Source organism: Podarcis melisellensis, assembly GCF_964234715.1.
Source record: "Podarcis melisellensis genome assembly, chromosome: 1".
NCBI classification, from domain to species: Eukaryota; Metazoa; Chordata; class Lepidosauria; order Squamata; family Lacertidae; genus Podarcis; species Podarcis melisellensis.
In genome coordinates, this window is record NC_138528.1 from 42,142,460 (window position 1) to 42,156,404 (window position 13,945).

The following is a 13,945-nucleotide window of genomic DNA, read 5'->3' on the forward strand; positions in this document are numbered from 1 at the left end:
CGAAGCTACCAGCATGAGTTTGACCAAGCTGCGGGAGGCAGTGGAAGACAGGAGTGCCTGGCATACTCTGGTCCATGGGGTCACGAAGAGTCGAACACGACTAAACGACTAAACAACAACATTACATCCAGCCAAACTGAAATGCTTCTCATTCCCATCTAATTCAGCAGGAGAGTAAAACTAAAGTTTGCAGTCCTGTGCGTGCCTTATTTTGTGACATGTATAGGATCGCACTGGAAGATCGGCAGGTGTATCATGCCGTATATTTCACAGAGGGGGTGCCGACGGAGGCTGGTCTATGAGGGCATATGGGGCACCGCCCCACCACCCTCTTGTCTGTCTGCGGCGACAGAAACGCCTGAAGGGAGCAGGAGGAGGTTGGTGGCGGTGCACGGCTTTCGACGCGGAGGAGTTTAATTTTTTTTTTTAAATAATATTTATTGAAGTTTCCAGAAAATCAAAAATATAAAAGAAAAAAAAAGAAAAAGGAAAAGGAAAAAAAAAGACATTTACATTTCAGCCTTACTTTCATTGACCTCTTTCCAGGACTTCCCCACCCCACCCCCTCTTGTATTCCAATTCCATTAAATTAATTCCACAAGTTTTTACCCTAAATTTTAAGCTTATTATCATTGTTATCATTGACCCAATATTCCGTTTAGTTCATCTTATATAACCATTTTCCCTTTATATTCCACCATCCTTCAACTTAAAAATATTTTTTCCTCTAAGATCGATCCCTGTTCCCTTCCACGAAGGCTGTGGGGGGAAAAAGCCTCTGCCCCGCGGAGCCTTGTGGCTGTGGGGTGACCCACCCGGGCATGCAACGCAGCAGAGTGCAGACGAGAGGGGGGCCCCGCACGTGACCCCCTGGCAGTCCAGTTCCGAGCGCAAAAGCGACCGAACGCCGCCGCGTGCCCCTTAAGCCGCCCGCGCCCCCGAAGCCAAGCAATTCGCGTTCCAGCGCCGCAGCCCGCTCGCCGATTGGCTCCTCGGAGCGAAGGCGTGGCCGCGGAGTGGCAGGATGTCACGTGGGCGCTGCGCTGCAAAAGCGGGGCGTGCGGGAGCGGCGGCCACCTTGAGGGCAGCGCTTCGCGGCGGGGCATCATGCCGTACGTCCTCATCAGTACGCAGATCCGCATGGTGAGCAGCTCGGGGGGAGCTCTAGGTGGGCTTGCCGGGATGGTGCTGAGCAGGAGCCCGTCGGTGCCCATGCACAGGAAGGCGAGGGGCGGCCCCGAGTGGGTTGCTGCCCGCCAGCGTCCGCTTGCAGAGGTGGACTGGGGCGCGGGACAGAGTTGATCCCATTTGGCTTGCAGGAGGTGCCGCTGCTTCCAGGTTATAATACGTCCCTGCATTAAATAGCGGCCGGCCCTTGTTTCTCGCTTTGGCCTCTGAGCGTGCATAAGTATTTTCGGATCCCGATGGGGCTGCCTCTTTCTGTGCTGTGCTAGTGGCGGTGTGATTGGCAACCCCCCCCCCCCGGTGGCTTTGTGATCTCGGCATGGATCGAAACATACCTGGCTGCTTCCTGGTTTCCTTCCTTTTTCAGGGATGCCACCTGCTAAAGTGTCCAGGTAACTTAGTGCAGCAGTTCTCAACGGATGCCCGACAGGTGGCTCCTTCCGCTGAGCGATGGTCCCGAGGGTGGTCTGTCTGTTAGCGTGAACCTACTGTGGATATATCTCAGTGTATCAGACGGGTGCCAAGTTTGCCTTTTTGATGCTAAAAGTTGCTGTTATTCAGGCTGAGGAAGCAACCAGTGGTTCTGTAGAATAGTTGCGTGATAAGACAGTTTGCATGTCCTAGATTACAAACTGATAGCGCTTACTTTTTGTCTCCTTGACAAAAATAACGGACTGAAGTCCAATACTGTATGTTATAGCTTTGCATGACAAGCAGCTTGAGTCTGATGTAAATTTAGACAATGCTGCCAGAAGTTCTGTTACATGTGAATGACTAATACTGCTTATTTATGTAGAAGATTTTAGTATTCAAATCAATTTACATATTGGTACATTATTGTTGTAATTCTTATGACAGCTCCACAAGTTAGGGCAGTTTTATTACTCGCATATTGTAGATGGGAGGCTGCAGCTCAAAGAAAGTGGTTAGGTTAATATTATCTATTTTCATGCCTGAGGTAAGATTTGAACCAAGGAATTCCTGATTCCTATATTAGACTGTTAGCTACTGCACTGCACTAGCTCATCCTACAAAAAATGGTAGAAGGCTACTATTTTGTATATTGTACCTTTTCTCCTAGGAGTTCAAAACAGCATATATAGTCTCCTTCTTGCTATCCTCAAAACAGACCTGTGAGAGGGGCATATATATGTATGTACAGTATGTGTATATGCAGGCATATAAGTATGTATGTATATATGTATTTATGTGTTTGGTGGTTTGTATGTGTATGTGTATATGCCTAGATGGAACCAAATGAGCACATTTAAAGCTGCTTGATGCATTATATTTTATCTGCACACTTAAAAATGTAATGTGACGCAAACCCCAGGGAAAGGACCAGAGCTAAGTAGTAATGCTTATGCTTTGCCTACAGAAGGTTGGGAAACACTCTGAAATTGCATACCCTGTGATATTATTTCAGCACTGCTCAGTCTGTAAATTACAGTGGAAAGATTCCATGCCATGGTAACTCCCATTGTTTGCAACTTGTGTACATAATGCAGATTAGGCATATCTTCACTCACTCTTTCCCATAATTTAGGCTGGAATCCTAAACACACCTGAGATCATGCATCGTTAAACTTACTTCTGAGTGGATATTTATTGGATTGTGCTGGGCATGGAAGGGACGAGGCTAGGCATGGAAGCCGCATCTCCTAGCCAACTGAAAATGTCACTTGGCCTTTGCTGAGCACTGCCTCCCACACATTCCAATTTATTTTTGCCCATAAGGACTAGAAGCTTGAGTTAAAAAGCCAAGGGGAAGGAAAGGAAAATTGTATAGCTGAATTTCTGGTCCCCTTTTGTACTCTATGCTTTTGTGTAATCTCAAAATAAATACCGACAGCTTTGTATATGGTGGCACATATACCAGTTCTTTTCTGCTTTACTAAGCACGCATGCCTGGAGCCACCCCTTACTCCTAGGTTTGGCTCTGCTGCTACACCAGTTCCCTCAACCTGCAGAAAGCTTATGTAGTGATTAAACTGTGACCAGTCTTGGTTGAGCGGTCGCTCTGATTTGCTTATAGGGTGGTTGTATGACTATGAGCATTCATCTTGATTTGCTTGCCTTCCCATTATTCAATCATTTATCCTACATTTCCCAGTGCATTTCCATGTCGCTTTTTGAGCTGCAAAAAGTGTGTTAAGTGAATTTGTTGCATTGCACCAACCTAAATCTCTGATACATGCTATAATAATAATAATAATAATAATAATAATAATAACTACCCCACCCATCTGACTGGGTTTCCCCAGCCACTCTTGGGTGGCTTCCAGCACATATAAAAACATAATTAAACATCAAACATTAAAAACCTCCTGATACAGGGAAATCCCTTCTGCAAAATAGTGACTGTTGGGAAGCACTTTGAGTCTAGCTTTTTTAATGTGCTAATCTCAACCTGAGTGACTTCGGGCAAAGGGAGGCAGGCACTGTGCAGATGTATTGCTCTGTTTTTGCTGGGTAGAGACTCTAGCAGAGTCCCATTCTATTCATTGCAGGGGCCTCTGCCTGCTGGCCAGAGTATCAAGCTGCATGGGCTAGGTGTATTGAATGTTAGCAAAGGAAAGAAATGGAGTTACAAAACAACTGGAAACTGAATGAAGAGTGGTAAAGGGCAATGTGGAAGAAACTTCCAGTCATTTTGATCTGTAAACACAAAGGCAGTGTGTCGCAGTGCATAGTGAATCAAATGGTGTTGCACAATTGTGCTTTCAAAATCGAATAAAAGTTAAAAAGTCCAGTTCCTCTCTGATACACAAATGGATACTCTTGCCCTCATTTGTTATGAAAAGGCTCTATCAAGTTTCACCTTTGCTCCTGTGTGTGTCTGTGTGGTACACTCTACATTGCAGCACATTAAAAAAAAGTTTTAAGAAATCTGTAGTGGATCATGTGGGATAACAAGCCTCAAATAACCTACATGCTTAGGTTTAATTTATGCATGAAGGGATTAAGACCATAGAGTAAGCCGTCTTGCAAGGCTTAGCCCACCTTGGGCAGGACTAGGTAATCAAGACTTCATTTCTGTCAGCCTACCTTGGTTGCTCCAAGCTCAGATCACATGACTCTAACAAGCCTCTCTTGAATTCCTATACAAATAATTTAGGAACTTTTACCACTGCTTGTAACTTTTTCTGAATGCTGTGTGGAAACACACACGAATCTGACCTTTGCAGAGTTTGTAAGTAAACCATTTTTTAACTGACCAAATGCTGACCAAATGCTTTTTCTATGCTGGGGAAGAAGGTGTTTGGTTGGGTTTTTTTGGAATTTACAGGTCTAGCAGCCTATACTTTCATGCTTTACTTTGCTGCATATTTTTTGATGTGAAAACTCTGCTGGGGTCTCTCACCAATGAGTACTTGCCCCAGACTTGGATCTTGGCATCTAGAAATTCTCCTTTTTATACCTACAGTATTTTTCCCTTCCCACCAACATATCACACATTTGCTTAAGCAATAAACAGCACAATCCTACTGTTTACTCAGAAGTAAGTTGAGTTCAAGGTGACTTGCTCTCAAATGAATTTGTTTTAGGGTTACATCCTCAGTATGAATAAATTCTAGCTTTCTATAGGAAGCTGACGTTTTTTGGTTTTTTTTGCAATGCATATTTTGTAGGAAACGAAAGGGGAGCAAAATTTGAGAAGCTTTAGAACACTGGCTAGACCATTAACTAATATGAATAAAGAGGGGGGAAACCATAGGGTGACAACATTTTGTTGTCTGCCTACAGCCATTTCAAATAGTGCAAGTTTCTCTTTCCCAAATACAGTCCAGGGATGTACAAAGCTTATTCGCCAGTTCCTGCAGCACTCGGTCCCTTTACTCAAAGGGCTTATGAAGCTGGAATGCCAAGTCATTTCCTGGAGAAATTGGCCAGGAAACGCTGTTGCACTGAATATGTTTTCTGCTGGACAAGAGGGTTTGCGAGGTCATTTGGCTGTGGCATGCTCTTGTAGACATTGCTCTGCAGTGCATGCCACAGTGAGTGCGAAAGAGCTCCTTCATGGTTTCTGAATGAGCTGTGGCAGTTGCACTGTTTTCTTCTTTCCCTTTCCTGAACCGTGGTCTGGTCACACAGTGGACCCTTTTAGCATTGCAGCCTCTTTGTCACTTACCGGTACATTAGGCACAGCCATTGTGGGTTCCCTATGCTGTTTGGCAAGCATCTTGACCTCTGGGGTAAAAGGCAGGTTGCTTCTTAGCATATTTTGAGACTCCATGCTCTGAACATTTTAATTTTTTAAAAAATAATTTTTTTATTAGATTTTCCACCGTGATAACACAAAGCACAAAGCAAGATGATACACAAAAACAGAAAAAGAAAAAGAAAAAAAAAGAAAGAGGGGGGAAGAAGGGGGGGAAAGGGGGGAACAATAAACAGATAAACAATAGCAACTAACTTAATTCTTCACAAATCCAACCTTTTAAACATCTTGGTTGACTTCCTCAAATCCCTCCCTTCTGAGTTTCCTTGTAATTAAAAGTAACAGCTTTCCAATATCATTATTAAACTGAAACAATTTCCAATTATAGTCCATCTTATTCACTTTTCTTAACATTCTAAATCCCATTTATTTAATAATTATTTAATCCTAGGCCTATTTGTTTCTTTCAAGTAATTTTTTTATTTTTTATTTTACAATATTTATTCTAATAGTCCTTGAATTTCCTCCAGTGCTATGAACATTTTAAAGCAGTATATTTGCAACTGCAAAGTGGCTCCTTTGAGATCTAAGTAAGATTTTGCAAGCATTCAAATGGTTCACCTTTAGCTTGTGATGAGTAGGAAGTGGCTCCAGGCAATTAGTCAAAGCTGCTGCTGCTGCTGCTGCTTCTGCTGCTGCTTCTGCTGCTGCTGCTTCTTCTTCTTCTTCTTCCTCCTCCTCCTCCTCCTCCTCAGTGGAAAAGAAGTGGAAGTGCTCTCTGCCTCTCTCCTTGCTCCCCTTATAGGTTGATACGACTTGTAAGTTTGGGCAGGCAGGCTAGTAAAAAGTGTGGCTAGTGATCTTGGTTGCAGCTAAGGCTGGTTCGGCTTCCTAAGTGCCTCTAAGTAGTGTAACTCTTTAAACAGTTATTCTTCTAACCCTTCACTGTGTTTCTCTTCTCTCTAGTTAATCTGAATTTAAGCATAATAACTAACTTGGCAGGATAAACGATGCATATGGAAATCCTGGTGTCTCTTGTTCAGCCTGCAGGAGGAGCTCTAGCAGAATGTTTCGTTTTGCATGCCTGCCGTGTCCACCTTCCTGGGGCATGTATTTAACAGCATAAAAGTCTCTTAAGTCACTATAAATAATATTGTCATTGGAATAAGGAAAAAAGAAGAGTAATCAATCAACATCAGGATGGCCACAAGTTCCTGACCCTTGGATTAGATAGATTAGATACTCTTGCTAGATAGACTGAATGAATGCCCTGATCCTAATATGATTTTCAGTAATGAAAACGGGTATTTCTCCCTGCAGGAGGTTGGGCCCACCATGGTTGGTGATGAGCATTCTGACCCAAACCTGATGCAATACCTTGGGGCCACAAAAAGAAACATGCTGGGGAACCATTTGTAAGTATTTCTGTGGGTATTTGATCTCCCACCTTTTTGCTTCTCTATCCTTTGGTTAACCAGTCAGAGATTTTGATAGTATAACTTGACTTTCGCCTTTTGATTTTGCATGTGCACTGCAAATACAATACTTATGGGCAATTCACATGTCTTTGTGTTCATCACGGGATGCTTGCAGTATCAAATAGCGCCTTGCATGTGTGAATAGGCCATCACAGCTACAGCACTGCAGGCAAGTTGTTCCTATCACCTCTCAAACCCGAGGTTTTTCAGTGGATTTCAGTCCACACATCCTGTTGCTAGTCTAAATGAAACAAAAATACAGTGGTACCTTGGGTTACATACGCTTCAGGTTACAGACTCCGCCAACCCAGAAATAGTGCTTCAGGTTAAGAACTTTGCTTCAGGATAAGAACAGAAATCATGCTCCAGTGGCGTGGCGGCAGCAGGAGGCCCCATTAGCTAAAGTGGTGCTTCAGGTTAAGAACAGTTTCAGGTTAAGAACGGACCTCCGGAACGAATTAAGTACTTAACCAGAGCTACCACTGTAAAAGTAACAAGTGTAGATAAGCCAAGTGAATATGAGAACCAGACGTCAGTTTAGTTTTTAGCCAATACGGAGTTCAATAGACCAGTAGTTTGACTCCTACAGTGTAAGGCAGTTTTTTATATGTTTATATGTGAATTGGAATCTAAACATTCGGAGGCACAGTGAAAAGTCCATTACATAGCTGTCAACGTTTCCCTTTTTTTAAGGGAAATTCCCTTATGCCAAATAGGATTTCTCGCAAGAAAAGGGAAAAGTTGACAGCTATGGTCCATTACCAACCCAGTGTCTACATTTTATATCAACATGTGGAGGGCACCATGTTGGCTACCCCTGATCTAAGTGGTTAAAAATATTTCCTCACACCTCATCTATGGCCAAACTGTGACCTGCTGGTCACCTTCATCATTCAGCTCTGTGGAAACTCTGTGTATTCTTTAGGATGCATGGAACACTCCACCCTGCTGCCGAGATGTTTCCTGGACTTCAGTCCAAAGTAAATGAAAAGAGTCTTCTTTAGGCCTAGCTGGATCCACCCCTTCCATCTCATCCCCTGCTGGCCCCGCCTCTGCTATCCATGCATTAGGGAGAGAAAAATCTGAAGCAAGAAACCTGCTGTATACTTTTACACTCGCAGGTCAGGCTCCCTGCTTTAGACCTTTCCACTCAATGCATGGAGGGCAGCAGGGCTGGGCAATGGGGTTGTGACCAGCAAGTGTGGCCCCACTCTTCCTCTCATGCAGTAAACATCGTGTGAGGGCTTAATGCCAGAGTAGGGTTGGAGCAACAGTAAAAAAATGAAGGCCCATTCATGCTGAGAAATTTCAGGAGTGTTCCAGCCACTGTCCCTTGCAGGACTTTCATCTTGCTTCAGCCCCTAAATATATAGGAAGCTGCCTTGCACTGAGTCAGACCATTGGTCCATCTAGCTCTAAATTCCTGCACTGACTGGCAGCAGCTCTCCAGGATTTCAGGTGGAGCTCTCTCCCAGACCTACCTGGAGATGCCAGGAATTGGACCTGGGACCTTCTTCATGCAAGTAAATGTTCTACCACTTTCTCATCATTAGTTCAACTTCTGCATAGTGCATTTTCCCCTTCCTGTCCTCAGTCTGTTTTCAGTCTGGTGTTGCTTTGACATGTAAGAAGCCCTTTTCAGGTGTTATAATCTCCCCCACAAGTAGCATTGTGTGATGAAGAGCACCCAAAGCTTTGGCCCACCATCACTATTAATGTCGCCCTCCAATGCTGGAGAGTGAACTTCTGAAGCAGGAAGCCTCCAATACTTGTGGAAGGTCCCCACACAATACAGAGCCCTGTAATTACGATTTAAACACACAGTTTTGAAGGTGATACTTTATTGTTTCATAACTATAAGGTGAGACTGAAAATCTCTTGAAACAAACAAGTATTTCAGATTTGAAGAAGAGGAAAATTAAGGAACATTTTTCTCCCACATGAATATTTACCTCAGAGATAAGAACTAAGAAATGGTGAAGAAGTACTAGCATTCCCCCCCATCATTTATAATCATGCCCTTCTTAAAACCACAGTGCACTCTTAATGTTTTCTGCTCTTTCCCTTCTCATTGTCATATTCCCTGATCGTACAGTTTATACTTGAAAGCAACCATTTTACTAGCGGAGAAAAAGTGTTTTAATGTGTAAAATTGCATTGCTGGAAAATGACATTTGTTGGAAGCACCAGCTTGTCTTGAGATGCCCCCTAGAATTCTGATCAGCTGCCTTCCTGCAAGTGCCTTCAAGAAAGAGTTTAAGCCTTGGGTGATGAGTGTGGCCCTCGAGGCCTCTTTTTGACCCTTGAGACTGTCCCTAGGCCAAGCCCCCTCCAGGTGTGTGCATGTGGGGGGAAACAACCCTCTGGCTTTTGTGTGGACGGAATGTAGCTTCATGTCGAAAGGTAAAAGTCGCATCAATTGCTGCATCCACTTTTACCTCTGACCCCACCCAACACTGGCATGTTTCCCCTGGAAGGTGGTACATGAGAGAATGTGGCCTTTGGACTGAAAAAGAGTCACCTGCCACTGAGTTCTTGTGCTCACCAGAGAAGTGTCCTTGTTCATTTCCAGCAGGTGTGTGGCAACTATGTGGTGGGATGTAACAACAACAACAACTTTATTATTCATACAACAACAACAACAACAACTTTATTATTCATGCCCCACCCAGGTCTCCCCAGCTACTCTGGGCAGCTTTCAGCATATCTAAAAACACAAAACATCAAGCATTAAAAGCTTTGATGCGAGAGGAATCCTACCTGAGACCTTGTTTTAGATTGGGTATAGACAACATGGTGCCCTCCAGAATTTGTGAATTGCAACTCCCATCAGCCCCAGAAGGTAGGTCTAATGGTCAAGGATGATGGGGTTTGTAATCCAAAACAACTGGAGGGCAGCACGTGGCCTTTCCCTGCTCTAGGGTTTGCTGTGAGAAGTGTCACTCCCTCATGTCAACTTTTGTACTTGTCTCTGGCTGACGTGTCTCCAAACATTGCAAGTTCTAATTCTTACCCCATCCATTTCTAGGATGCAATCAATGTTTAGTCAGTGGAAGCTTTTCCTGTCTCCGTTGCCACGGCGAAAAGCTGCGTAGCTTGCCTCCTCCCTTTTGTAATTGAAGAGGAGGAAGAGGGGGAAAAACAAAACAAAAAACACAAACCTGCCTTGGTGGAATGTAGGGCTATACTTGGCATCTTTGCTGTGGGTGTGAAAACCTGCATTCCAGGAAGGTTAAGTCAGAGGGATCAGTTCAGAGAACCAAGTAGGAACACAACCAAGGGAGGCCTATTAAAATATCAAGGCAGAGATTGAGCCATACTAAGGGAAGATTGCTTTTCTAAGCAATTATGGCGCTCTTCAAGTTGTAAACGACTTGTGAATGGCATATCTACAACACTTAAAGTGTTATAACTAAGTAGCTTTTAACTGTATTGTCAGGGACTGCCGCTAGGTCCCAGCTCACAGAGGACCAACGCCCAGTGGATCTTATATACAAAAGTCTTTATTGAAGTTTAGTTTCCATTTCCAAGCTCTGGGCGCGCAGACCCCACGTCTTGACGCTAGATCGGCTAAGTCCCCTCTGACTCGCTGCTAAAGCCACACCACTTTAAGATTCTCGCTTTGCTCCACCTCCTACGCTGCTCCTTCCTACGCTGGGTCCTTCTGCCCTCAGGGGTTATCTCTTTCCTCGATTCCTCTGACGCTGACCCCCCTGAGCTCCACCCTTCCTTCCGGCGGGCTTTAGGACCTGGCTCCCTGTCCGGACTCCCTGCTGTGCCGCTCGCCTGTACATTTGAACTTGGCGCGCGCGCCCAGCCGGTAACCTTCCTTCTGACCGTTTCCCCGCTTCCGGATGTGGGCGTGGCCAACCCTGCCTCCTCTCCTCCCGCCGGTGGCAAGAACACTGGTCCCGACTCCTGGGACTCCCCCTCCCCACTGCGCTCAGGTGGGGAAGCTGGTCCCGATTTCCAGCTGCTGCTCAGAGACTCCCCGCTGGCCCCTCCCTCCTGAGGTTTCTCCCCTGGAACCTCCCTCGCTCTGGCCATCGGTGCTCCCTTCTGTGAGTCCTCCGATTCGCTAGAGAGGCTTGAGTCACGACTCTGGTAACTGTCACTGCCTGCACCCCCTTCGTCCTCTTCCTCCTCACTCTCCATTTGCTCCCCCTCCTGTGTCTCTCCTTCTGAACCCCTGACATGTATTAAAAATCCAGTTGCACTAAATGATTATGCAGGCAACCCGCTCTTTCAGTAAAATAATTCCTGTTAGCTTTAAAGCAGATGTAGGGAACCTGAGGCTCTCCAGATATCGTTGGATTCTAGCTCCAGCCAGAATGGTCAATGTTGAGGGATGATGGGAGTTCTGGTTCAACCGGAACTGGAAGGTCACACGTTCCCCACCCCGGTTTTAAAGGTGCAAGTGGATGTTTTTTTAATTGAAAAAAGTATTTTGAAGTAAGCCTGGAAATCTTAAAACAAGCATGCACCAGCTGGTATTACAAATGTAGTTAACAAGAACGTACCTAAATAAATGGAGATTGTGTGGCTTGAATCTGGGTCATACACAGCCATGGCTTTCCCCACGGAGCAAGACGACCTCTCATCTAGCCCAAAATGTGTGGCAAGGACCACAGAAATGTCAAAAATGTTTCGGCCATGTTAATTATCCTTTATTAGTTGGGATGTATCAAGATCAGAGTCGATTTGGATTCCCTTGTTAATTTCTTCTTATCAGTTAGATTCCCATGTTGTAGGCCGCCCTTCCTATTTCCTCATTATTCAATGGGCATTTTAATGTTTCTATAAGTGATCCCTAAACTGAAAAAAGAAAAGATACGCTGAAGATTCCACAGCCAAGTTCAACTCCAAACTTGCATTTACAATTGGTTTTGACCTCATTCTGCCATGAATTGTGTAAGCTTCATGCTAATCACCCAATACCCAGGTTGGCAACAGCTGATGGGAGTTGTGGCCCAAAACATCTGAAGGGCACCAGGTTGGATAAAACTGCTCTAGATCAGGGGTCAGCAACCTTCTTCAGCCGTGGGCCGGTCCACCGTCTCTCAGACCATGTGGTGCTCCAGACTATATTTTGAAGAAAAAATATGAATGAATTCCTATGCCCCACAAATAACCCAGAGATGCATTTTAAATAAAAGGGCACATTCTACTCATGTAAAAACATGCTGATTCCCGGACTGTCCGCGGGCCCGATTGAGAAGGCAGTTGGGCTGCATCCAGCCCCCGGGCTTTAGGTTGCCTACCCCTGATCTAGATAGTGTGATTGGTCTGTATGGAGCCTACTACTAGCAAATCAGAGGAGGACCTGGAAAGAACTACCTTTGGCCCCAAGGCCTGAGGTTTCCCAACCCTGTCCTAAGTCTTCCAAAAAATTGGGACGGCAAAGCCGTAACTGGGCATAACCCTGATCCGCACCACTTTAGTTTACACATCCAGTTACTTTCTAGGTTTACAGATTGCGCTGTCAGAACCTTGATGGAATTTGGTAGCCTTCCCCAAGTGGCGGTTACAGTTCAGTTGAAGTTATTTGGGAAACTGCTTCTTCTCATTGTTTCCACATCTTGTTTACAACAGCTGGGAATACTATGTGCACGATGCCCCTCGGATCGTTTTGGACAAGCTGGAGAAGCGTGGTTATCGTGTGATCAGCATGACGGGAGTGGGCCAGACACTGGTGTGGTGCCTCCACAAAGAGTGTACAGAGAACTCTGATTTTCTCTCTGCCCAAGATATTGCTGTAAATCGCCCAGCATAGTCCTGCCTTCATTTTCCAGCGTGCTACTCGTTTTAAGGCATTATGAAACATAGGTACCACTACCACAAGTGCATCATAGGCAGGTGGCCCAGTTAGGGCTGGCGTTGGCCCGAAGAGATCAATCCTTTTTGAGCATTAATTGGAATGCCAGTCCAGAACTGCCAATATAGCAGCATTATCCTCATTTGTTCCTGTTGAATGATGAAAAGCTGGCATTAAAGTAACTCTCTCAGGCTAGAGTGGCTGGGGGGAGAAAAAGCCAAGCTTATGTTTGTTACTTTGCTGAGAAAGGGGCGGATGCTGCTGCAGAACAAGTTGATCACCAGTAAGCACAGCATATCTCCAAGCTGAAAATAATCTAGGGTGTACTCAAGTTAAAGAGTATGAATAGAATCCTGAATGTGGTTTTTTTAGTTACCCCTTCTATACGCAAACTGGAAAATGGAGGCGAAAGGTCCTGTAAATATTTGAACATCAGTTTTGTAATTGTACCAGTCCATTCATTGCTGGGATTATTTGGAACTGTGTTTATGCAGTAAGCCGTTCTTAAAATAGCTGGCAAAATAAAATAATTTAACAAACAGACTTCACATTGTCCAGAGTTTAATTCCTTTGAAGTAGCAGCGGGCAAGCGTTTTAACTCTTGAATGAATTTCTGAGAAATAATGAGCAGCTGCCGCTAAAAGGCTTTAGAAGAAGTACACAGATAATGACCCTGGATATGGGCCAGTTCCTGCATTGCCAGATAATGAATCAGACGCCCACAGCCTTAGTAGAATCATAGAATTGTAGAGTTGGAAGGGACCACAAGGGTCATCTAGTCCAGTCCCCTGGAATGCAGGAATCTTTTGCCCAATGGGCTCAATCCCACAACCCTGAAGTCTCATGCTCTACCAACTGAGCTATCCCAACTTGTACAGTCTACCATTCTTCAAGAAGCTGTAGGAACATGGCAGTAGCATGGGCTGTTTACTGATTTAGTAGTGTAGTGCCAAACCATTTACTCTTCTTGTGTTTGAAAATATCTCCATGTTTCCCCTGTTAATGAGAGCAGTGAGAAAAGACCAAAAACAGCACCAATACCTGCCATGATGATTGCTGCAGATTTGAGGGTGCATCCAATGTATTTCAGAACCCTTTTTTTTTAAAAAAAAAGCCTTCCATGTGGGAACAGAAGCAATAGGTTTCTCAAAGGTCCATTGCACGACAACCTTCTGGTGACTTCTTCTCAACTAATAAATGCAACCAATGTGTCTATTCATCACATCACCATTTCAGTGTCTTTGAAACTCCCTTTAACACACAATTCTTTTAACACAGAAGTTGCTGGAGATACCTTGTAAACAT

At 44.5% G+C, this 13,945-nt stretch overlaps 1 protein-coding gene and 1 long non-coding RNA gene across 2 annotated transcripts; one reads left to right on the forward strand and one right to left on the reverse strand.

Moving 5' to 3' along the window:
- The first annotated feature begins 985 nt into the window (after window positions 1–985).
- Window positions 986–13,183, forward strand: GCHFR (GTP cyclohydrolase I feedback regulator). Its single transcript, XM_081887773.1, has 3 exons — window positions 986–1,143; window positions 6,668–6,762; window positions 12,418–13,183. The coding sequence occupies exons 1-3, from the start codon at window positions 1,108–1,110 to the stop codon at window positions 12,596–12,598; spliced, it is 312 nt and encodes a 103-aa protein (XP_081743899.1). The 5' UTR covers window positions 986–1,107; the 3' UTR covers window positions 12,599–13,183.
- Window positions 8,650–12,137, reverse strand: LOC309356466. The gene is made up of 2 exons (XR_014162806.1): window positions 11,020–12,137; window positions 8,650–10,252 (listed from the first exon to the last, which is right to left on the reverse strand). It is a non-coding gene; the product is annotated as an uncharacterized lncRNA (long non-coding RNA).
- Window positions 13,184–13,945: the final 762 nt, after the last annotated feature.